Source organism: Tursiops truncatus, chromosome 12, assembly GCF_011762595.2.
Source record: "Tursiops truncatus isolate mTurTru1 chromosome 12, mTurTru1.mat.Y, whole genome shotgun sequence".
Lineage (NCBI taxonomy): Eukaryota > Metazoa > Chordata > Mammalia > Artiodactyla > Delphinidae > Tursiops > Tursiops truncatus.
The window spans coordinates 38,049,448-38,076,079 of NC_047045.1; the positions used below are offsets into that span (position 1 = coordinate 38,049,448).

At 41.0% G+C, this 26,632-nt stretch overlaps 1 protein-coding gene across 3 annotated transcripts in view; it reads right to left on the minus strand.

Annotated features, from left to right (window-relative positions):
- Positions 1–6,739: 6,739 nt before the first annotated feature.
- Positions 6,740–26,632, minus strand: part of PDSS2 (decaprenyl diphosphate synthase subunit 2) — a 267,116-nt gene continuing 247,223 nt past the window's right edge. For 2 of the 3 annotated variants that reach the window (XM_019929521.3, XM_019929520.3), the window contains one exon: positions 14,102–20,971. In XM_019929521.3, the coding sequence (XP_019785080.1) occupies positions 20,813–20,971 (159 nt within the window). In that variant the 3' untranslated portion in view covers positions 14,102–20,812. Of the gene's footprint in view, positions 11,454–14,101; positions 20,972–26,632 lie in introns of those variants that run through there. The other variant, XM_019929522.3, reaches the window with a different exon arrangement.

The following is a 26,632-nucleotide window of genomic DNA, read 5'->3' on the forward strand; positions in this document are numbered from 1 at the left end:
GGCTGGGCATTTCTCTCTCCTCTGCCTTTGCTTGTGATGCTTCTCTGGTGCCCTTGCCAACTCCTATTCATCCTTCGAAGCCCAGCCAAATGTCTTCTCTGTCATGAGGTTTTCACCATCCCCGTCCCACACCAGAGGCAGTAGCACCCAGGACTATGCTCCCAGCGTTCTACTTACTCCTTTATTGCAGACAGCCCCTATCTCAGCCTAACTGGCGTTACCTGACTATACTGTTTATTTGTGTTTGCTATGATGCTCTTGTACTAGACTCCATGACGCCTCAGATGCATGTCATCCCTCCTGTTGCCTTCTGCAGTATCTCAAGTGGCTCTTCTGTGCTGTGACTGTGACACACGCACTCGACGCTCCAGCTGACTGGACTTGGGGCTGAAGCTTGAAATGTGGGTAGTCACTCGAGGCTGCGTGTGGATGATGCCAGACCTTCCCAGGGGCTCGGTGCCAGCCCTGCTCAGCAGGCCTCTGAAATGGACAATGACAAACCCACACAATGTATATGTATTGGGTGATGTTTTTCTTTCCTAGGACTGCCATTATAAAGTACCACAAACTGGATGGTTTAGATCATCAGAAATTTATTGTGTCAGTGGATCTGGAGGCTAGAAGTCCCAAATCGAGATGTTGGCTGGCTTGGTTCTGTCTGAGGGCTGGGACAGAACCAAGGACTGTCTGGGACTCTCTCCTAGCTTCTGTGGACCTCAGGCATTCCTTGGCACTTAGATGGCATTCTCCCTGGGTCTTCACATCCTCTCCCTTCTGTACATGTCTGTCTCTGTGTCTAAATTTCTCCTTTATATAAGGACACAGTCATCTTGGATCAGGACCCACTCTAACAGCCTCATCTTAACTTGATCATCTGCAAAGATGATCCTATTTCCAAACGGACCCTATTTCACAGACAATGGGGGTAAGGAGTTCAACATCATCTTGGGGACACAGTCCACCTCATAACAGGTGGGAAAAAGAGGAGTAAGCTCACTTGGACTCAGTCCTAACATCCCAGAGGCACTGGATCCCAGAGTGAACGTCTGCTGACAAGGTGGCTTCCTCTGCTACAGCACAACTCCAAGGATCACTGCCAACATCTCTGTCACTGCAGGAATCTGCTTTCCCTTTTCTTTCTAAAGAATGTGCCTAATTTAGTTTTGCTGTTCCTTGGGGACTTGGCCCTTTGCATTCACATTTCCATCCCTCCAGCCCTATTGCTGTCCTGCAGGTAGCAGGTGGTGATAAATGCTGTCACACTTGCTGGCTGTAGACTGCAGAGCTTATGAAGTCCTGGATTTGAACTCAGGCTCCCACTTGTACTAAGTGTAAGAGTTTGGATGCTGCTTAAGCTTTCAGCTTCCATTTCCTTTTTCAAAGCATGGGGCAACCCCACCTTGAGGCACGCAATTATGGGTAGCACTGCAGAGCAGCTGGTATAAGGTTAGTTCAATAAAGAATAGCTGTTATTTTTATTGGTTATAAATGAGGTGAGCAAACTGTTGAAATAACTAGCCCAGGCACGTAACAGTTAGGGTTTTGAAAAACACATTTCTAGTTTAGCAGAAAAAGCACAAAGGTTCATAAGACCACCCAGAATGCCATCTGGAAGACAGCGCTTTAAATTCAAACTCCACCCAGGAAGGAAAAAGGGTAGTGTCATATAATTCTAAAACATGTGATGGTCCCCAAACTACAAGTCTAATGTCCATTCTCCTTACCCCTCTCATAAGGAAAGGACAGTGAATCCTGCCATCTTTCTCCAGGACAGGCCCTGGTGGCCTCTGTTGCATGTTCACTTTGGTGCCACCCGAGCCCTGAGCTAAATGACCAAGCCAGCCAGAAAGTAAAGGTACTGCAAGCAAATCTCAGTCGATACATTTGTGTGTATGAAATAACAACTTTTATAATTTACTTTCTATCTTGAGCCCCAGCCTTTTGGAGTCCTCCCCACCCCCACCAGAAGCTTCCAGGGGCCTCTGCCCTCCAGGCACCTGCCCACATGGGTTCTTGCCTGTCTATCATTCTGCTCGCCCGTGCCCTGCAGGCAGCAGCTCTGCCATGCCCAACCAGGGACACGGTCATCTCTTCGCGAGGCTGCCTAGAACAGGGATACGTGATGCAAATGCCTACAGGAAGCGTATAAGGAGAGCTCATGAGTGAAGCAAGCAGTCTGCCTGTTAGACACATAAGAACATCTTCAGGTCTACAAAGAAATGCACCAGCTCCTCTGTTTCTTTCAGCATGAGCCATCTTTAGTCTATCTTGTACTTCTTCACTTACGGAAAAAATCTGGGTTAAAGAGGACCACCCTCTATCGTCTGGAGAGCAGCAGTGCAAGTGCCATGATGAGTGGCAATTAACCCTTGGCTTCAGCGTAGGGATGAAACAGGGACTTCTAGGGACTCCGGCAAACTAGAGCGTTCATTCCTTATCTAAGGCAGGCAGCCTTGGTGCCATAAAGGACTGAACACAGTGTGGCCCAAACTGCTAATTATTCAAGAGAAGCCCCAACCCGGACTTTTATGTAAAATTGCCTAGATTTGTAATGCTGAGCGACTGAAATTCACATGGCCAAACAAAGTCAAATGTAACCCACTGGCCTTTACTTTGTGGTCACAACTCACCGCTACAGCTTCTTGGGGGCAGGCCTGCTAGAGAGCCCACACAGCAGCCCTGCCTGTCCCCACTACTCTGTCCAGGGTCTTCCTGCTTCTGCCCAAGACAGTTTGCCTCTGGCTCAAATCTTCTCCCTGCTGGGGCTTAAGCTTTTAGAAACAAACGCTTGAGGGCGATTTCAACTTTCTGCCCCATCTCATCCCTTCGCCAAGATGATAAACCCAGATGGGAATATCTGCTAGGAGACAGGGAAGGGAAAGGAGGAAATACCAGGAGAATAAAAATATAGATTAGTATCTCAAAGATATTATCTTGCCACACATACTTACTGAACATATTTGATCTGAGGCTATTTATAAAACAGTTTCAGAATTTCTCTACGCTATGGACTCTAAGGAAGGAAGCACTAGGAAAATCTTTTAGAAAGGAAATCCCAATTCAGCCAATTAATCAAGATTCCATTTTTCACGGTAAAATAGATGTATCTAACCTAGCATCTTGTTAATAATATAGTATGATGTAACACTTACTTTTATTAGTATAGGTCCCTTGTATTCTTGATTCTGCCATGGGCAATTTCTGAATTCAGTAATAAGGTTTTTGAAAAAATATGTAATACCTTGAAGGTTTGAGTTAATAGTAAACACAATACTAGTTATTACTGAGCCATCATGGATTTAAAGGACTAACGTTATTACTGAGCCATAACTGGTTTAAAGGACTAAAGCAATATAACCCTTGTGCTCTCGGAAGATGAAAGATTTGGGAGCAGAAAGTTCACACTCAAATTACCTTTGTTTCATCATTTTCTTTGGTGGTGGGAGAGAGATGCTGGTCTCACTGTGATACTGATTTGAGTGGTCAGGAATGGGGCAAGAATATTAGAAATATACCAGATGAAAATCCTTCAAATAAATGAACTTATTACCCTCCTGACCTATATAATCAGCATGGAGCAAAGAGGAATAATTGCCCTGCAGCACACGAGTATGTGAATTTGAGGGAAAAGGTACCAGAGGAACCCAATAATCCACATTACCTGCTTCTTCCCTCTGAATATTTTACACTAGAAATTAGGGAAGTTTTGGGTTACTTTCCTCCAGTAAAGTTACAAACATTTTTTTAAAGGAGAGTATTAGTATCAGCAGAAATAAATGGCATATCTATAGTGGCAGGGAGAAATGAATGTTTTGGGACAAATATGGTGCTTATGTTATGATGCCCTAAGACTCAAAACATCTGGTATTTCCTGAATTTTCCTTCTAGAGATACTGAAGTTTTCAAATGCTGTCTATAATAAAATATATGACACCCAAATTGACATCTAATGATTTAATAACATTTAAATATTAAAAAATTAAGACACATAAAAGGTACAGCTTCTGTAGCCATGCAAATTCTTCGTGAGATGCTTGATGCAATCCTAGTTTTCAGTAAGTAAACTTTGTACTCGTGGAAACTGCATTTATTCAGCCTTGACATTAGGAAAGTAAGCAAATTATTTCAGTGCCAAAGGGATCGCTCACCTAGGCTGGAGTAAGTGAATGTGCTTTCCCAATGCTACACTCCCAGAGAATTTTTGCAGTGACAGAAGTAGGCTCACGTCAATTGTGGAGAGAGGTGGGGGAGACCATTAGTACCTAAATAGAGGGCTGAGCACCCATGCAGTTGGCAGGAGGAGGTGAGACCCCTTTGGAAGATGGCGTGGCCGGCTTTAACGTGACAACAGCTTTCAAAACTAAACAAATATTTACTGAACACCTACGACTGCAAAGCTTTGAGTCCTTTGGGGAATTAAGAAACAGATAAGCAAGGTCCCTGTCCTCAAAGAGATGTCATTCTACCCCAGGAATCAATCATGAACCCTGAAAACTGTGATATAAAGCAGAAGGCAGCACCACAGGAGAGACCCAGAGCGGGGATGAGCGAGGAGCCAGGCGAGGAGCCAGGAAGGCTCTGTGGAGAAGGGGCTGTCCTAGGAGCCCGTAGGAATGCTGAGCAGGATTCTGACCCACAAAGGCCGGGTGAAGGGCATTCTGAGTGGGGAAAACTATAGGCAGTAGCTAAGGCAAGAAACTGCAGGTCCTATTTGGAAAACTTTAAATAGCCCTTTTGAGTGAAACACAGAGAGCCTTCAAGTTAGAGGGTGGGCAGAAGAAGGTAAGATGAGAGCAAGAGGTGGTGGACAGATTAAGTCTTTCGCTGGTGTGTGCCACAAATCTTCCAAAATCCAACACTCAGCTTGGTGTTTGACAGTTTCATTGAAGACACATGTGACCTCTGGCAGCCGTAGGGCAAGAAGACCCTGATCCCAAAACGCTACTTCTGCTGGTCTCTCAGACTGCCTTTCCCTGACTCCGTTTTAGTGACCCAGTGGTAACTCAGAAGTGGGAGGATGCCAGGAAGGGTGATGGGGACAGAAACTAAAGGTAATGATAACTGATCACTGCCCCCTCTATAGCCTTGCACCTCCATGCAGTTTCCAAGAAGCCCAGTGTGTGTGTGTCCAGCGGGTGTACCTATAAATACTGGAGCAGGGCAACATGTTTATACAAGGAAGGAAAAGCTGCTACTCCAAATCAAGAAATTTAACAAAGAAATAACCGAACTAAGAATTTCTGAACCTGCTGGGTGACAAGAGATCATCCACAAAAGGCAATCATAAATTTAAGATTTCATGGCATTCATGTAATAGGGTTAATATTCTCTGCACGGAATTTTCCACCTTTGCCTGTCTTCCCTTTTCTTACTGCTTTATTTTTTATTTTTCTGGTCATGCTGTGTGGCTTGAGGTATGTCAGTTCTCCGACTAGGGATCGAACCCAGGCCCCAGCAGTGAAAGCACTGAGTCCTAACCACTGGACCGCCAGGGAATTCCCTTGAATTTCAATTAGTTTCAACCTAATAAAGGCTTTTTATAGCCAACCAGAAACTCCTGCAGTAATCAAAGGCTCTAAACTAAAAACTATAGTGCTAATATGTTGTAAGCATTCAGGGGATCCTGGATAAAGCACAGTTAAACCCCCTGATAATGCACTCATCAAAAATATAATTTTAGGTATACTTCAGAATGGGCAACTGGTTCCCATTTCTTGCCTAGCCCCTATTTGAGAACAAGGCAGGGATAAGGGTCAGGGGTAGGGCTTAAAGTTCTACACTAGGGTGGGGAAGGGGGTCTTGGAGTGGAGGCAAAGGTCATGAAGGTGAAGGAAAGTCATGGGAACTTGTTTCAGAAAGAGAGGAGGTGAAGGGTGAGTCCCTGGTCCTCAGTATTCTCCCAGATGAATTTCTGAATCTGGCCAACTAACTGGTACATTTCTGGGATCATGGATGCTATCCTGTTGCCTCTGGACTCAAAATTATCCCCAAAAATATTTAAGTTGGAGCCAACCACCACCACCAGGTGGCACCAAATCACAGTTGAGTTGGGCATGAATTTAGATAGGGCAGCTAGACTCCCAGAATTCCTCACCAGCTAGCTCTATACTGGTCATTTTTTTTTGTTAATCTTACAAAAAATTGTGACCTCACATTTCACGTCACTGAATTCTTTGGATCTCACATATCCAATTACTAATAATTGAGGCAAGTATTCTCTTAGTAGACTAAAGACCAAAAGAGACTAAATTAGACATTGTGCTAATTGCTTTATAGACATTAGCTAGTTTAATCCCTCAAAAACCTATGAGGCATAATATGAAAATACCTATTTTTATAGGCAAAAAATTCTCAACTATTGACATTTTCATCTAGTACAGTCTAACAGTTATTACTAAACTACTCGTTAGGTGCTGAGCTCTATATATATACTTCATAGCTTGAGCTTATTAATTATCTGATTCAAAATTTTGATATGTGTATTTTATGTCTGCTTGATTTATCAATTTCTGAAAGATGTGGCTAAAATCTTTTAACTGTAACTTGATTTATCCATTTCTCCCTGCATTTTTTTTTCAGTTGTTCCTTTGTATATTTTGAGGCTGTATTGTTAAGTGCATACATGTTTTTTATGGTTATATCTTTTTGCTCTATTGTTCCTTTTATCAGCATATAATGCCCTTCTTTGTCCATTATATTTTTTTGCCTTATATTCTATATTGTCAGATATTAATATTCCTTTCCTTTTTTCTTTTGGCTCATATTTTTTTCCATCTTTTATTTTCAATCTTTCTGTGTCTTTTTGTTTTAAGTTTCTCTTTTAGACAACTTATTATTGGATATTGCTTTTTTTTTTTTTTGCAGTACGCGGACCTTTCACCGCTGCGGCCTCTCCCGCTGCAGAGCACACGCTCCGGACGCGCAGGCTCAGTGGCCATGGCTCATGGGCCCAGCTGCTCCGCGGCATGTGGGATCCTCCCGGACCGGGGTACGAACCCGCGCCCCCCGCATTGGCAGGCGGACTCCCAACCACTGCGCCACCAGGGAAGCCTCCGGATATTGCTTTTTAACTGAATCTGAGATTCTGTTTTTTTAATTGGTGAATTTAATTAATTTATTATAATTCGTTCTCATATAAGTACTAATTTCTGCCATTTTATTCTATATTTTTCACTTATTACACAGTTTATACTTCTTTTCCCTTTTTTTGTTTTCTTTTTTTTTTTTAATTGAGGTACAAATACATATAACATAGTTTCAGGTGTGCAACATAATGATTAGATATTTGTATATACTGAGAGATAACTACCACAGTAAATCTAGTTAACATCCATCACCATACATAGTTAACGAAGTTTTTTTAGGATTTACTCTCTTAGCAACTTTCAAATATGCAACACAGTATCACTAGCTGTAGGTCACTGTGCTGTACGTTACCTCCCCATGACTTACATTTTATAACTGAAGGTTTGTGCCTTTTGACCACCTTTACCCATTCCCCTCCTCCCCCATCCCAACCCCTGCTGCTGGCAACCACCAATCTGTTCTCTGAATCTATGAGTTCAGTTTTTTCAGATTCCACATGTAAGTGGGATCATACAGTATTTATCTTTCTCCCCTTTCTACTTTCTATTGGGTAGGGTTTTGTTTGTTTGTTTTTGCTGGCTTAAATGTTGAGCATTCCAGTTTGCCTGGAATCTGTCTTACTTCAAAACTCATGTTTTGTCTTTTGTACCACACCAAGAGTTAGATGTCATTGGAACCTTAGAAATTTGTCATCTACCCACTGAATCTAAAACTGGTACTGGTGTGAAAATTATTTGGAAGTTTATAAGAAATGTTGATTCCTGGACCTCCTCTTTAGAGACTCTGCCTCAGTAGGTCTGGGTAAAGTCCTGAATCTACAGCAAGCCCCTGACTTTGATGCAGGTGGTTCACAGACCACATTGTGGGAATACTGTTCTCATCCAACCCCACAGCTTTCCAAATAGCAAGCTTTACACTTCTCTTTGCTCTTTAAATATTGCTTTTTAAAGATACACCCCTGGGTGGGCTCTACAATCTCCTTTCTAGACCTTTTCTCACTTTATATTGTCCTATATGTTAAAAGAATTCTCTAGACCTACTTTATATATAATTTATATTCTTCTAATTAGTTTCCAATCCAATGTTCCTTTACTATTACTCTATCTTACTTGCTTCCTTCATCATTATAAACACATATTTCCTGGGAGTACCCTAGCAGTCTAGTGGTTAGGACTCAGTGCTTTCACTGCTGTGGGCCCGGGTTTGATCCCTCGTCAGAGAACTAAGATCCTGCAAACCGCATGGCGGGGCCATAAAAATGAAATAAAATTTTAAAAAATTAAAAAATAAAATAAAAACATATTTCCGTTGACAGCATTTACTGAATGTCAACCTCTGTAATGGGTGCGGAGATAGGGGCTTTCGAGCACTCAGCAGCCACTTTGCTAGTAAGCACGACTGTCTCCACTTCTGAAAGGCAAGACAAAGCTTGGGGAATTTGCCTAATGTCACATTCAATGGGGAAGCTAGTATTTGAACCCAGATCTGTCTGTTCTATTTGTTATATCCCACTCTGCCTTCAAAGAGACTCTGATCCTCAGAAGCCCACAGTATAGTGGTGAAAGACACAAACAATCTCCCTCTCTGGTCATCTTTGTATCCAAGATAGTGCTTTGCACATAGTCACACTTAATAAATGTCAGTGAAAAGAAAACATGAATTTATCCTGGTTTCTTACTTCTTTCTCAGTTTATGGTTTCCAAGTCAGGGGAATCACAATCGGGTAAAACAGAGAAGTAAAGAGGACCGTTTGGAAAAACACAAATTCGGAGACAAAACAGAAAGAACACTCTATGTCACACAGTGAGTTTCTTCCTCTGAACAGCTACTGTAACAGATCATCAAAGTCCCATTATGTGAAAATGCCCATTGTAATAAGCTAGGGCTACTTTCATTTTGAACTCTTCAATTTATTTTTCTAATTAATTCAGTAAAAGTCTTTAGGTGATACAACATGTAATATTACTACTATTTTCTCCTTCCTGGACTCAGTTTTATAATGCTGATGTTGAACATAATAGAGCAAGCAACTATAGGTAATTGTAGAAATTATTGTTGGGAATTTGCATATGAAATACACACCTTTTACTGCCTCTAGTTGGCATTGTTAACTCAGTTATAAATAGTACAGCTGACATACTGCAAACAGAAAGTGCTTTTTGATGGGCAAAAATGGAAGACTGCTACGGAGGAGGAAGTGTTAGCACACAATGTTTAAGCTGGAAAGCTTTCATTAGCACTAGTCAAGGGGGAAAGTGATTAATTTACTAATCATGGCCTTCCTTCAGAATCCAATCATATAGAAAGACTTACGGTAAAGCTTTCTAAAAACAGATATTTATGCTACTATTTAGGTAAACAAGTAATACAGCCAGTCTATAAACATATTTGAAGAGTGTTGATGGGCACTTTTAAGAAAATGAAGCAGTTCCCTTCGGATTAATCTCTTGCTGTGTATACATGGTGAGGCAAAGGAAATAATAGGACTGAGATATAACATTGGAGAGTGCAGTTTATATTTATACCACTCTTGAAGATAAAGCTTACACTGGGGTCATTTTGCTGAAATCATCTACTAGAATTTGAAAATTTAAAAACTATTTGAAAAACTTTAACCATTGAGAAAGAACAAAAATATGCCATTCATTGTGACTGTATGACCATAAAAATTATAATTCATAGGGCAGTATTTTTGCGGTGTTTTATACTGCTTGAGGGCAAAAATTCAATCACTGTTACTATGCAGGCTGTTTCAATCATTACGAGGCATAGGTACAGACTAGTGATGACTTTTGTAAATGAGAAAACATTTGCAGAAATCGTTATATTTTTATGGGCTGTAATACTTCAGTTTTCAAAAGTTTGGGGTCATTTTGGTTTTTTTTTGTTATGGGTATAAAGCAACCATGACACAGAATTTTAATGCTGAACTACTCATCCAGATGACAGGAGAGGTGAGGGGGCTAGGGACAAAATTTTCTTCCTACGTATTTGTTTTTAGGCATTTATATTTGCCTGAGTGCTTTGGTACCATGGTGACAGCTTAGCAACAGCTAGATGAAAATTAAGGTAATCTGCCATGCCAGCCTCTGATCATAAAAAGTTGGTAGGTAGGACACTGGGAAGAAAAATACAGATGTTTAGACGTTTAATGGTTTAATCAAAAAGAGACTTGTTCTATTACCTGCCCTTGTCCGTCTCTTCACCTTCTCTCTCTCTCTCTTTATAAAGAGATGAGGATCTAAAAAAAAAAAACAAAAACAAGAAACAACCCAAACAAACCCCCGTATTTAAATTGATGAGATAAAACAAAAATTAAACCTTTTTAAATAGGAAATAAAACAACACACTTTATTCTTTCTTAAATAGGATCTAATGATCACAACATGTACATGGAAAGTGTTTTTTGTTTTTTTGCTTTTTGTTTCTGGCTGCGCTGCGTGGCACCCGGGATGTTAGTTCCCAGACCAGGGATCAAACCCATGCCCCCTGTAGTGGAAGTGTGGAGTCCTAAGCACTGGACTGCCAGGGAAGTCCCTGGAAAGTGTTCTGCAAAGATATTTCCAAAGGGTTTTTTCATACTAACGGACACTTGATTTCTGCTGATGGCTATTACAGGGACAAAGTTACATACCTTTGGACTAGCAGACTTGGATGACATGATGGATACTGTCATTTTTAAAGACAACATATGATGTCTTTCATTATCTTTATTATAATTTATATGTAAAACAGAGAAAGTAAAATAATCTGAAAGGAAGAACATAACCTTTGGAAAGCCAAGAGGAGATAAAATCACCTTGATTTTCAGGGCTATTAATTTTATTTCAAATACCCTGGTAATGGTAAAATACAGGTTAAATCAAATAGTCCTTAGCTAGTTGAACAGACATGGCAAATGGACTTCAACTTGCCTGCTGGCTCTGACACAATAATAGTGGCCCTGGAGAGCTGTGTTGAGGAGGATTCTGAGGTTCTGTAGGAAAAGGGCTGTGAATGATGAGTGAATGCCTGTCATAGCTGAGAGGGAGACTAGAGGGTAAAAGACTTGTTAAGTGCAATGTGGGGGGTGGAAGGGAAGGAGGGTTAGCCCAAAGCACCCAAATACGGACTGTAAATTTAAGTCTTACATTTTATAATATAATGAATGCAAATCTTACATTTAATTCCATAATATATATATCTGGTATGCTATACAAGTTTAAAGGCTCATTTGTAGTTAAATTACCTAACGTTAACTTTGTGGGAAAAAAATATGTTCTTAGACAATGTGCATGTTCATTCTGTGGCTTCCACAGTACCTGGCAGGCTTCTGAGTATCCCTGGGAGTCTCTGCACCCCATTTAGTGACACCCACACCTGGAAGACTGATAGAAATAAAACAGTTTAAATTTGTGCATGATAATGTAAGACTCAGAGAAGTAAATTAACCTGCTTGTCAATAGCAGAGCTGGGATTTGAAGACTCTAAAGCCCAATTTCTTGTTTGTTTGGTTTTTTTTGGCTGCACCATGCAGCATGTAGGATCTTAGTTCCCGGACCAGGGATTGAACCCGTGTCCCCTGCAATGGCAGCTTGGAGTCTTAATCCCTGGACCACCATGGAAGTCCCTAAAGCCCAATTTCTTAACAAAGAGTCTGTCTATATTATTCCAAAGACAAGTACCAGGATTCCCCGGGATTCAGGGTTTGGTATTAAATTACTGATTTGAAAAAGAACTTTTGGGGCTACAGAAGACCATACGGTAACTAGTAAGTTGGCAATTACAGTACTGCTGTTAAAGAAAAGCATGGTTTCCATTTGGGGTTATGGAAAAGTTACAGAAATAGTGGTGATGGCTGCACAACAGAGTGAATATAATTAATGTCACTAAATTGTACACTTAAAATTACTAAAATAGCACATATTATGCTATACATCTATATATATATTACCACAATAAAAAAAAGAAAATCGTGATTCATGGATTAGAAGATTAATATCGTTAAAATGGCAACTATCCAAAATTAGATCAATAGATTCAATGCAGTCCCTATCAAAATCCCAGCAGGCTCTTTTGTAGAAATTTACAAGCTGATCCTAAAATTTTTATAGAAATGCAAAGGACCCAGAGTGGCCAAAACAATTCTGTAAAAGAAGAACTACAAGTGTAAATGGGGAAATCTGAATAAGATTGATGGACTGTATCAACGTCAACATTCTGGTTGTGATCTTGTCCTATAGTTTTACAAGATGATACCATTGGGGAAAATTGTAAAGGGTACCTAGAATCTCTCTGTATTATTTCTTACAACTACTTGTGAATCTATAATTACCTCAAAATTAAAAGTTTAATAAAAAAATAAGCTGGAGGACTTCTACTTCCCAATTATAAAATTTAATATAAAACTGTGGTAATCGGGCTTCCCTGGTGGCGCAGTGGTTAAGAATCCACCTGCCAACGCAGGGGACATGGGTTCGAGCCCTGGTCCAGGAAGATCCCACATGCCGCAGGGCAACTAAGCCTGTGTGCCACAGCTACTGAGCCTGCACTCTAGAGCCCGCGAGCCACAACTACTGAAGCCCGTGCACCTAGAGCCCGTGCTCCGTAACAAGAGAAGCCATCGCAATGAGAAGCCCATGCACCGCAACGAAGAGTAGCCCCCGCTCGCCGCAACTAGAAAAAGCCTGTGCACAGCAACGAAGACCCAACGCAGCCAATAAATAAACAAACAAGTAAATGAAAATAAAGCTATAGTAATCAAGGAAGTGTGGTTCTGGCATAAGGACAGACATAGAAATCAATGGAACAGAATTGACAGAAACAGACTCTTGTATTTAGGGTCGACTGATTTTCTACAAAGTTGCTAAGGCAACTCAAAGAAGGAAAGAATAGTCTTTTCAACAAATGGTTCTAGAACAGCTGGATATCCACATACAAAAAAAAATTAATTTAGTCCAGTGGTTTTCAATGGGGGAGATTTTGGCTTCCCAAAGGCAGGGAACTTTTGGCAATGTCTAGAGACAATTCTGGTTGTCGCAGCTGGGGTTGGCGTGCTACTGGCATTCAATGGGTATACACCAGAGGTGCTGCTAAACATCCAGCAATGCACAGGGCAACCCCACAACAAAGAATGACCCAGCCCAATATGTCAATAGTGCTGAGGATGAGATGCCCGATTTAAACCTTTACCTCACACTTTATACAAAAGTTAACTAAAAAGGGATCATAGATCTAAATGTAACAGCTAAAACTATACAACTTTGAGAAAAGAACATTGGAGAAAATCTCTGTGACTTTGGGTTAGGCAAAGATTACTTAGATATGACACTGAAAGCGTGATCTATAGAAGAAGAAATTGATAAATTGGACTTCATCAAAATTAAAGACTTTTGCGCTTCAAAAAGAACCATTATGAAAATGAATTTAAGCTATAGATTGGGAGCAAATATTTGCACACCATATAGCAGACAAAGGACTATATTCAGAATATATAAAGAATGCTTATATCTCAATAAGACAAACAACCCAATTAAGAAATAGGTAAAAGATCTGAACAGACATTTTGCCAAAGAAGATATATAAATGACTAACATGCTCATGAGACGATGCTTAACATCATTAGTCATTAGGAAAATGCAAATACAAATCACAATGAGATACAGTCTCATTCCTACTAGAATAGCTACAATAAAAAATGGAATACTGGGGACTTCCCTGGTGGTCCAGTGGTAAAGAATCCGCCTTGCAATGCATGGGATGCACAGGTCTGATCCCTGGTCAGGGAACTAAGATCCCACATGCCGCGGGGCCACTAAGCCCGCGCGCCACAACTACTGAGCCCACACACCGCGAGGAAAGATCTTGTGTGCCACAACTAAGACCCGACACAACCAAAAAAAATAGCAATAATAAAAGAAAAATAAATAAATATTTTTTTTTAAAAGGGAATACCAAGAGTTAGCAAGGATGTGAAAAATTTGGAACCCACATGTGTTGGAAAGGTAAAATGATACAGTCACTTTGGAAAACGGTCTGGCAATTTCTAACAGGTTAAACATAAATTTATTATAAATTTTACTCCTGAGGATCTACTCAGGAGAAATGAAAACTTATGTCCACATAACGACTTGTACATGAGTATTCACAACAGCATTATTAATAATAGGTCAACAGTAGAAACAACCCAAATGCCAATCAACTGGTAAAGGGATAAATGAATATAATATATCTGTTCGATGGAATATTATTTAGCAATATAAAGGAATGAAATAATCATTAATTCCATAACATACATAAACCTCAAAAACATTATGATAAGTGACAGAAACCAGATGCAAAAGACTAAGTACTGTAAAACTCCATTTATATAAAATGTCCAGAGAAGGCAAATCTATAGCGACAGAGAGTAGATTAGTGGCTGCCTAGGATTGAGGGTGGGAGCAGGTGTTGACTGCAAATGTGCACAAGGGATCTTTAAAACTGAATTGTAGTGATGCTTGCACAACTTCGTAAATTTATTAAAAAAGCATTGAATTGTATACTTAAACTAGATGAATTTTATGATATGTAAACTATACTTCAATAAAGCTGCTTTTGAAAATGCAATTAAAGCAATTCTAAATCTTCAAAAAAAGAAGAATAAAAGGAAAGAAAAGTACAGAACTGCATAAACAGGCAGCAATTAGGAAGCTCACAATTAATTGATCGTATTCCACATACACAAGTAAGTTTAAGTAACTGTGCAACTCATGATATAAGGGAGGAGGACAGGCAGGGAGACTTCATTGAAATGTGACAAGTGAGAAGTAATGTGAATAGTAAAGTTATGATGATTAATTTAAGGAAGGAAAGGTTGCAAGTGTAGCTTAATTCTTTGAGGATGATGCTGTTTTCTCCTTCATTTGAAGGCTTACAAAAAAAGAAAGATCCAAACAGAAGAAGACAATAACAAAACACAATAAACTCATACTGTTATAGCATGAAAGATTTGAGTCAGGTAAAGGTTATTTTGTTTCCCTTCAAACAAACCCTAGGAGTTTCTAGAGTCCTCTTCTCCCAAGTCCTTGAAGAAGGAAAGACGGCTCCTCAACTCTTAGAAAATGGTTTCTCCTTGGTTTTGGCCAAGAGCAGAAGCTAACACAACTGCCTGAGGGCCTTTCCTGTCCTAGGAGATTGTGAACCTCAGTGGGAAGAAAGAAGTCATCCTACTGAAGTGTGGCTGGCTGAGAACTTGCAGTGAAGCGAGAGGAAAATACATAGAGATGCGAATCCATTTTGAGCATCGTCTCGAAGGAATGGGAACCACCAACTGAAAAGATTAATCATTCAGGCTAAAGAATTTTAAGGGAATTTATTTCACAGTTTTAACTTGCTGCTGTGGAGAACCTGCAGGGGCACTATTTTTCCAAGACAAAGACTTTCTTAGTAGCAGGTTGGGATGTTGACTTATGAGTATTTACCGTATACCCATTTATCCCAGAGAAACCAATCAGGAATAAAAATTCAATATACCTTGTTTAGAATTTAAGCTACTTATCAATAGTGGTTATGAAGACTGCAGCACCATGAAAAAATGTTTATGATGTATTATGTAAAAACAGCAGGACCCAAAGTTGAGTTTATACTATAATTACAACCATGCAAAAAAGATAGGCATAGCAGAAAAGGCTGGATTAAATACAAATGAAATGGTGATACTGATTATGTGAGCATGGTGAGACTGAGAGTAATTTTTTTCTACTTTCCAAAATTTCTTTAGATGTGTTTATTTACTTAAATGCATCAAAAAGTGAAATCTTCCCAACAACAGTCAAGGCAGTGGGGAGCCTACTCATCTGCTCAGGATGCACAGTGACCGGTATGCTATCAGTCTTAGAAGTGAGCAGATCACATTGAAAGAAAGCTGATAGAGCTTCTCCATGAAGATGGAATCAGCATCTATAAAAAGAAAGAAAAGGAATGAAAGCCTGAGAAACTTTCTCTTTCTACGGAAGAGTAAGAAATACATATCTAGGAAGAATATTCCTCCACCGGTAGAGGCCTAAAACCTAGCACTTCAGCGCCCCAAGGGCAGGTGGGGAAGCTAAAGGGAGGGGTGGACACCACTGCCAGTTCTGGCCACACTGGGTTCTCCCCAGGTGACCTTCTTTTTCAAAAGTATGTTATCTCCTTAATGTAAAGGCAGGATCCCTTCTGAAAAAATAAAACAGTTAATTTGAGAAGGGATTAAGAGTGATGGTAGGAAATGGAGAAAGAGGTAAATGACAGTCTTGTTAGATTGCTTTGTGTTTTAAAAAGAAAGAAAGTGCAAATAGCTTTATTATTACTAAAAGGTGATTAACAATAATGGAAACTATTAATAACAATGGAGTGACAATTGTGTCCTCACAAATAGATTAAAAAGTCAACCGAATCCATCTCTGCCCTTTTGAGTCTTAGCGAAGGTGTGGCATGCCTTCTCCAGATTGAGAGGCAGTCATTAGATTCTAAAGATAAATCCTGGAATTCTATTGGTCAGAAAGGTGAGATCTTAACAACAGGATTTCACAGTGGGAAGACAAATGAAGGGGCAGGAAAGAATCTTCCTGAATCTAAGAGCTCTAGGAAGGAACGTGAAAAGAGTTTTCTGAAAGCAACGTCCTCCTTGTCTGTGATGGACCTGCTGTTTAGTTAGTCTTTTTTTTTTTTTTTGGGCTGCGCCATGTGGCTTACAGGATCCTAGTTCCCTGACCAGGGATTGAACCCAGGCCATGGCAGTGAAAGCACCGAGTCCTAACCACTGGACTGCCAGGGAATTCCTAGTTAAGTCTTAAAAAAGAGAGAAAGAAAAAGAAGTAGCCTTTAGCTGCAATTTTATTGATTAAACACAATTCCCCCAAAGCCACTTGCCCAAAGAGATCTATGTTACAGCAACTTGTCAGGTTTTGAAAGATAATCACGGATTATTCAGATTACTTTCTGGTCACCTGAGTGACCAGAATGTTGTAGGTACTGGGCCTTAAAAGACGTGTACATATTTTTGGAGCATTTTGCACTAATGTATATGTCTTTTACCCCAAGTCTGTAGGTTTCACCTGCATGCTGGGCCATAGCAATACCATTGGCATAGGTAAGAGAAAGTCTCAAACATTAGAGAACGAGACCTGGACCAGGCACACAATGTCACTGATCACTTATTTTTAGGTGTGACTGGGTTACCACATTATATAAGAAAACATGAAGAGGATTTAGTGTTGTCATCAAGTAAAACTCACAACAAAGTTTAACGATAGTCATAATCCTTATCTTCTTTCAAAGTAACTAATAGTGAATGGCAAATAACTCACTATCTAATCAATATCTAATTGATACTGTTTTTTAGAAACAGTTTTTCTAAGTTGGGGAATTCAAAAGAAGATGACTTAGTGGCACAGGAAACGGCTTTGTAGTTCCTCGGGAAATATAATTTAAAAATTTATAAAAGAATGTCTCTAGAGGTGGGACTAAGAGAGAGATGTGTGAGACACAAAAGGAAGGGTAGTCAGAGAAGAGGGGAAGTGGGTCACAGGTGCTGTGGGGGTGAGGGCGGAAGCTGCATTAGCAAGGTGAAATGCTGTGGGGAAGTCTGCATGCAGGGGGACGTCTGGTAAACTTCACAGTGAGGTCACCATCTGTGAACGAGAAGAAGGCATCTCAGTGGAGTAGTGCCGTGAGACCCGATAGATTTGTTGAACAAGTAGTCTTTGAGTGTCTACAGTGCTGGCGCTGGTCTAGATGGTGGGGACCCGGCAGTGAATGTAGTGAATGACCAATTGCCAGGGTTAAGGAGTTAGTAGCCTGTAAGAAGGTGTGCTGCTAATGCTAGGAAGAAAAAAGTAGAGGTGGAAGGATAAATAGGGGAAGTGAGGGATGTCATTTAGGGGAGAACTGAGCCCATTCATAGCCAGCAGGGGAAACACAAGACTCAAGAATAGGGACATGAGGGAGACAGGAGGCTGAAGGCTCGAGATCTTTGGAAAGGAGTAGAGTCTTATCTGGAAAGAGAGCAAAGGAAGAGAGAAAGAGGTGCTGTCTGGAATGACTCTAAAGTGGGGAGATGGCGTGTGAAGGCAAGCCAGTCTGTCAGAGGCAGTCCTTTCTGCTGGCTCCTGCATCTATAAATGGGGGATTAAGTCTTACCCCCAGAGAGTGGTCGTGGGATTCGAACAAGACAGTACTGTTAAGGCCCTTAGCAGAGTGCCTGGTATACACGCAGAGCCCTTACTTGAAGAAAAGACTGATAGGGAGGAAGGAGAGTGCAGGTGGGCTCAGGGGCCTGAAATGAGTGAGGTTTGCAGGTCCAGGTTGGGGGGAAGAGGGACAATGGTTAATGAATGAATTCTTCACTCTAGCAAGAAACTGGGGGTGGAGGGTGATGCAGAGGGGGTAAAGGAGGAGACGCTCTAAGGTCACTAACTCTGCCTTGTCAGTACCTTCCCTGGCAGCACTCAGGCAGTAGGCCAAAAGGTACGATTAAGCACGTCTTGCTGCCCCCAAATTTCTCCCTAGAGATTGTCTGAAATTATAAGGGCTTAAAATGAATTAATAAATAAATATCCCTGAAGAAGGGGTACGGAGAAGACTATCAGTATTTAATACTTTAGACTGACTTAGCCAGCATATTAGGTTTAACAAAAGCAGAGCTGTCACTCAACAGTGAGGGCAGGGCTGTTGCTCCCAGGGAGCCGGACAGACAGCAGGGCACAGGAGAGGGAACAGAGGCCTGGAAGGCAGCTGGGAAGATGAAAGGGAGGTAGGAAATGTTCCAAAGAAAGCAGAAAGGCGGGTGTTGAAACAAAGAGTCCAGGATTATAAGCCATACAAAGGAGAGCTGGGAATTCTTTAGGTCACCTGTGAGGCAGCTTGGCAAGAAGTCTGCCATTAAGTTTTATGCTTTCCTTCATAGCCTCTCTTTGTGTTTCACCTTCCCTGTTCCCTGAATTTCACATAGCATCTTTATTATCTAGAGAGTCAGAAATGGCAAACTTTTAGAAAATAAAACAAAGCTGGAGAGGACCTCATATATTCTCGTTTAACCTTATTTTACAAATGTGGAAACTGAGGCTCAGAGGGAAGTGACTTGTTCAAGGTCACACAGCGAACCAGGTGCTAAACCAGAACTAGAAGAGCCCTAGAATCCTGCCTTGTGTTCCATAGTACCTGACCATCTGCTTAATAAAACCTACAGCTTGCTGAAGTTCCTGCTCATCCAGAGAACACAAAGCATGACTCCTCCTTTGTGGAAGTTAATGATTAAAACCTAGTCTGATCTAAAGCATCTAACCATAGTTACTAATTAAGCCAATTTCTGTGAGAAAAGGCATTTCAAACAGAAGAGTGGAGTGTTCTCTTCACCTAAATCTATAGGCCTTCAAATTGTAGTAGCATAAACTGTACAATTACAACATTTCAAGTACGCTTAAAAATATTTCAAAATACAATACCTTAACCTCTGTAGCTTACATTTTCTTTTCATTGCATGCCACACGATGGGTCCTGATAAAACGGTTTTGTAACTTTTGAAGAAGGAATTTAACTAAAGTGACTTCACTTAGTGTTTGAGTGAACTAGGTAATAAAATCTGTTTGCTGTGTTCGCTGTCTCCAGATAGGGCTGTAATTACACCACATAAGGAAGAAAGGTAGCTGAGTCTCAATCTAGATCATTTATGTAAACTCAGCCTTCTTGTCAACGGTGTTCTCATATTGCATGCATGCAAACCTCAAAAATCATCTCCTATGAACCACAGAGAGACAGTGTCCAATTGCAGGCCTGTGAGATTGCTTATATTCTTTCTGTAATTGGATGTCTGTGGTTCAAGACCAAAATCTGACACTCTGAGGCTAAAAAAAAAAAATCACCAATGAATTCCCCAGTACAACAATTATATATCTGACACTTGTAAAAATTAAAGGTATTCTCTACACCAACGTATTACAAATGAATACATTTACTTGAAAAAAAGAAGCATCCTGTTCAGCTTGAAAAAAAAAAAGTTTGGTTCTTTGAAATGCGTTTGAAAAAATCTGGTCTTCCAGAAAGAAAAACAGGCAATTCCTACTATAACCAAGTTAACATTTGATAACATTTTAATCTCCTACTTCAAATATTTGGCCTTATTTTTTCAGCAGTTTCCCCCCAAAATCTTACAGAACCCAAGAAGCACAAAGTATATCCATACTGCATCTATAAAATACAAAGACATAATTGCAAGAAGACAAAGCATGTTTTTTTTTCCTTAATCATTAAACTACCCTCCGTTATGAAAAATTGGTCACTGGCTTTTGATTTGACAGTCCTCCCTGGCTGGCATTGATAGTGTTTCTCTTGACACCTGCAGCTTCCAGCTTGCCCTGTCCTCTCTAGAAGGAAAACCACAGGCCACCGCCCTGGCGCCATCCCTGGCTCAGTCCAATCAATAAGGACTTATTTCCTGTCCATTTGCTGAGGTCACAGGAGCGAATCTCATTAATTATTTCTGCTACTGAAGCCTCAAGTGTGCTTGTGGCGTGACAACTGAAAACTGCTTGACCTTTTTTCTTCTCATTTTGTTTGTAGCAGTTCCAAAAAGAGGGCAGTATTCATTTAGCAGTGTGGTAAAAAGAAAAAAAATGTATATGTTGTTAAAGTCATTAACACATTTAGATCTTTCATCATGAAAGCTCTCCCGATCACCTCATTCCCCAGTTTTTTTCAGCTAACGAACAATAGTCTTTTTAATTTGGTGTCACGAAAATCTGGTCACAGCAAACACAATGTTTTCTAAAGCAGTTCTGGCCTCCGAGGGAGGAAAGCTCTCCAGGGCCTCCAGTGCCTTGTTTCCATGGTAACGACACAGGTCAATAGCTGAAGTCACACCTTTGCCAGCGCTGATTGTTTCTCGCAACTGTTAAGAAACAAATGCACAGGAAAAGTCAGTTTTTACGGTACCACAATTAAATTGGGGAGGAGAGGTGGAAAACAAAGAAGGGGAGAAACAGTATAGATTCACTGTTTCTGCTTTTGAGGTTAAAGAGGACACCATTCTCTAGTGATTTTGAGGCACTAACATTCCCTAAGGCTGCTAGGTTTGGCCCTCCAGAGCAGAACAATAGGCTCCAATTAGCCTAATTACACCTCTTCCCCAACTCCCGCCTTGTGATATCTTGAAGTGGGCCCTGCTGGAGGGTGGTGGTGATGAGGCAGAGGGCATTTACATCTCTGACCTTTTGAATTCAGCAGCCTGATATTCTTAGGTGAGGAAGGCTTCATTAACATCCTAGTTAATAACTAATATTTTTACACTGTATGTTGGCACAATAGTCCATGTGAAAATTCAAGAAAGACACATAGTATTAGATCTGAGCACTACATTATTAAAACTGTAAGACTTTGGGAGGAATGAATTAAAATACCCTTTGTGAAGAATAAAGTCAACTCTTGCCCACAAATGGAGTTGATTTCCAATCCCTCTCCCTGATGACTGGGAAGGACCAATACAATGGTTACACTTTAGAGCTGAAAAAGACTTATAATGATTTGGCCGGTCCACTTCCCCTTGCCCCTATTCCATCTTCTTCTCAGTGAATACCTCTAATGTCTGCTTTACTCCCTAAATCAGAAACTCGGGAGTTCTCCTTCATCCATTCAGGCACCATGGCTCACCCATGACTGAACTTTCTGGCTCCCCACTAGGTTGGTTGGCGCCCAGTGACAAGTTCTAGTCCATGAGACGTGAATGGTGTGTGTCACTTCTGGGCTGTAGCATTTAACGGTCCATATGAGTCCCGCCAGAGGTTTCCCTCTGGTACATCAACCAGTCACATTGAAGAAGCCCCTCAGGTTGGATCCCCGAGTGGCCACGGTGAGCAACCACGGTGCCTCTCCAACCTGCACAGGACATGTAGTATGGGCAGGAAACACGTCTGTTGTCTGAAGAGACTGTCAGGTTGTCTGTGGCCATCTTGACTGATATACTCACTGAGTCTCAGCCATTCTATCTCATACAAAGCCCTCCAATTATCATCTGCTCTTCACTCTCATTGCCACATCAGTTCAGGCTATCATCATCGCTTGCCTGGGTTATTTTTGCAATCACCTCCTAAAGCGTCTTCCCACCACCAGTTCTTTGCCTTTGGACTCCATCCTTCACGCTGCCAAGAAGATCTTTATAAAAAGCAAATGTGATCTTGCTTAAAACCCTCCACTGCCTTCCAATAGCTTTAAGGAAAAAAAAGTCCAAGCTCTTTCATGAGGCATGGAAGTCCTTTCCCTTTCCGCCGTTTCATCATTACTTAGGGAAACTACTTGCAGCTGATGGCTTGAGACAGTCTCCACACACGCCCCTCGAGCCATCAAGCTCCCCAAATTCCACTTGGGTGGAATGTACACAGCTAGGATGACAGGCCTAAGGGGCTAGGTGCCCTTCTTCCTTGGGGCTCCTGGAGTGCCCTGTGCATATGTGGAGTACAGCATTATTATATAGTGTTGTATTTTAATTCTCCATTCACTTATCTATCTCTTCATTAGACTTGGAGCTATCGTATAATGCATGAAACATAAAGGAATAAAAGAAATAACCTGCTTTACTCCCCTAATTATATAGATGAGAGGAGAGGGCCAGAGAAGCTCAGCGGCTCACACAAGATCACAGATGGATAGTGACAAAGCTGCGATCAGAAGCCAGTTTTCCTAACACCCAGTCCAGTGGCACTTAATATTATACTCTGCCAGACTCTCAGCATTCTACAGGTATTTCCACACTGCATATGAACTTTGGTATTGTTTCAGCCTAGGGTTCCCTGGTTTCCTGCCATCACTGAATGCATGAAGGCACTAAAATGGTCCTGGGTATCAGAGGTAGCCAGATTCAAGCTCCTCTTCTAGCTCCCATCTTAGAGAGGCCAGTTAACTGCTCTGAGTTTAAATGGGGATAATATCAGTCCCTTGTAGGACTGCTCGGGGGGGTACTGCATGAGACAGTATAGAGTGCTTGACAGTGTCTAAAACACTACAGATATTCAGAAGTACTTAATTCTTCTTCCTCCTCAAGCCCTTAGCCATTGCCAAGAAAGCTACCCCATCCAAAATAGATCAAATCTATTTTAGCTTGACGCACAGCAACCTCAAAGGTAGCTGAACTTGGATCAGACCAGCCTTAAAGATTAAAAAAAAAGAAAAAGAAAGAACATGCTTCTTATTTTCATTATCTTTAATTCCCTCAAGTCTAAATTAGACTGGCCAACATTCTCTTTTCTGGACTTCTAGGTTGGTGACTGCAGGCAAGTGGATATCTGCATGACTGGATTTCAGTTTGTAAATATTAATTGAGCACCTATTATGTGTAAAGAGTACAATGATCCTTTTTTGCTTTATGGGTCAGGAACTAACGAAGGGTATACTGTGAAAAGCAGCAAGTGAAGGACTACAGATGACCAGAGAAATGAGAGCAACTTTGATTAGAAGAGATTTAAGAGGGCCTTACAGAAAAGGGATTTAAGGCATGTCCTGAGAATGCTGATAAGTAGTTATGGCGTCGGGGTAGCAAGAAAATTATAGGGAAAGAGAATAGCTTGAACAAAGGCACAGAGGAGACCAGAGCGAATGAAAACAGATTGGTGTGATACTTTACAGGAGTAGGTGAGAGGGGACCCAGGTGGGTTCTGAAAACCAACCTACGAACTTATTTATTTATTTTATTTATTATTATTATTAGTATTATTCGTTGCGGTACGCGGGCCTCTCACTGTCGCGGCCTCTCCCGTTGCGGAGCACAGGCTCCGGACGCGCAGGCTCAGCGGCCATGGCTCACGGGCCCAGCCGCTCCGCGGCATGTGGGATCTTCCTGGACCGGGGCACGAACCCGTGTCCCCTGCATCGGCAGGCGGACTCTCAACCACTGTGCCACCAGGGAAGCCCAACCTAAGAACTTTATTAAAAATTTTTTTTATCAAACATTTATTTTTTATTTTTTTATTTTTTGGCTGTGCTGCGTGGCACACAGGATCTTAGTTCCCTGACCAGGGATTGAACGCATGGCCCCTGCAGTGGAAGCACAGTGTCTTAACCATTGGACCAGCCGGGAAATCCCTCAAATATTTTAAAAGTACAGAAAAGTTGAAAGACTAGCCCAGGAGTTGGCAACCTATGGCCTCAGGCCAAATTTGGCCCCCCTGTTTTTATAAATTAAGTTCTGCTGGAATATAACCATGCCCATTTATTTAAGTATTGTCTATGGTTGTTTCTGTGCTATAACGGCAGACCTACAGAGTTGAGTAGCTGCCACAGAGACTGTATGGATTGCAAAGCCTAAAATATTTACACTTTGGCCTTTACAGGAAGTCTGTGACTTCTGGACGTAGCATAATTAATGAACGCGTATCTTCTACCTAGATTCAACAACTATTAATATTTTGCTATTTTTGTTCTATCTACTTGTATGTGTGTGTTTTCTGAATCATTTGAAAGTAAGCTGTTTAAGCTGGTATATTAGCTCTCCAGAGGAGGAAAAAGCCCTATTTGTAGCATTTGCAGATTTTTGTGGTATAAATACTCCCATCATGGCTGATTTCAAGCTACCAAGGGTTGTAGAATCACAAAATTCTTGAATATTTAACAACTGGCTCTCAGCTGGTAGGAGGAGGCTTGGACATACCACAGGCTGCAGGATGCTTTTACCCTTGTTTTGAGAAGCATCTCCATAGATAAGAACATTCTCCTACATGGCCAGAATACCATTATCACAGCTCGGAAAGTTAACAGTAATCCTCTCCTATTATCAATATCTAGTCCATCTGCAAATTTCCCCAATTGGCTCCAAAATGTCTTTTTTAGCCTTTTTTTCCCCCCAAACCACAATGAATCCTGGTTTACACACTGCATTCATCTGTTATGACACTTTAAACTTCTTCCCACTATGATATTGCCATTTTGAAAGGACCAAGCTATGTTGTACAATGTTCTACATTCTGTGTTTCTCTGATTGCTACGCTTAGTTTGTTAGTCTGTAAACTTTATTCAGTCAGGCTCAACTGAATATTTGATGGTGACTTATATGGTATTTAACCCTACAATGAAGGGTAATTCAGACTAGGGCAAAATAGCACCCAGGAGGACATCACTAAAAGTTACTCAAGCCCTAAAAGAGTTAATTTCTCTTCCCCAATGACTACTGTACTTCCAGTTAATACTCCAATCTGCTCTCCACACAGTTGGCTCCCAGGACTTTGCATACCAAGGACCTGATAGCTTCCACGTGTAAAATGCCCATTTCAGAACTCATCAGTAATCTAATCCTTCATGGAAGGTATTATTCCTCACAGGCATCTGTATACACTTCCACCAACAAAACATAAACTACTGGCTCAAAGGAAATCCTTTAGATATAATTAATAGCACATAAATGAGACTCGTTTTTACTGTAAATTAGAAGAGGCCATGAGTTTACCCAGAAAAATACACTCTTGTCCTTTGTAAATAAATGCGACAAAAGACACATTAAGCTGGAGTTCCCAAACTTGGCTGATCATAAGATTCATCTGGGGAGCTTTCAAATGCAGATGCATAGGCCTCATTCTTGGAGATGGATTCAGTAAGGCCTAAAAAAAAATGCTTCTTTTTTTAATGTTTTTTTAAAATGCTAATCACTGGTCATTGCAATGATTAGCCAGATTTGGGAGTACCTCACTCGCTGGGGCATGTATTTTGAGAGATTGTATTTTAAAACTGTCATGCTGGGTTTATATCGTTTTTTGTTTTTTGGTTTTTTTTCCTTTTGCGGTATGTGGGCCTCTCACTGTTGTGGCCTCTCCCGTTGTGGAGCACAGACTCCGGACGCGCAGGCTCAGCGGCCATGGCTCACAGGCCCAGCCGCTCCACGGCATGTGGGATCTTCCCGGACCGGGGCACAAACCCGTGTTCCCTGCATCGGCAGGCGGACTCTCAACCACTGTGCCACCAGGGAAGCCCTATATCGTTTTAACCACACTTCCAAAGGGTTGTTCTTGTGATGCTCAAATTAAATTTAGCAAGCATTTATTGGGCACCTATATGGTATAGGTATATAATAGGGGCTGTAGCTACAGAGAGAAACACAGTTGCTGCCCCCAGGACCACTGTTAGAGGGCTTGTCATAGGGCTACAGAACCAGAGAGGGTTGAATGGAACACTGAGGGATTGGGCCCATGACCTTGGTTCTAATAACTGCAAGAGAAAAGACCACAATTAAAAAAAAATTATTTCCGCTTTTGCCTTCCCCTACATTTTGACTGGGCAAATTCCCAGTTGATGCATAGGTAGAACTTTCCATATTAGGATGTGGCTAGAAATGCTAGTATGCCCACTCTGGCCTTTATGGCCTGAAAAACACTTTAGCTGTAAGATAAATTAAAAAAATACAAAATGGTGAATTTTCAGTCTCCATTTTATTTCCCTGATATAGCACTTTAGGGCAATAATGTAATTAAATCTCTAATTAAGTCAACTGAATAACTGTATAAGTGCAGAATCACCCGAAATAAATTAAGTCCAAATCCCCTGCTAGAGGATCCAATTAAAGATATTAACACCA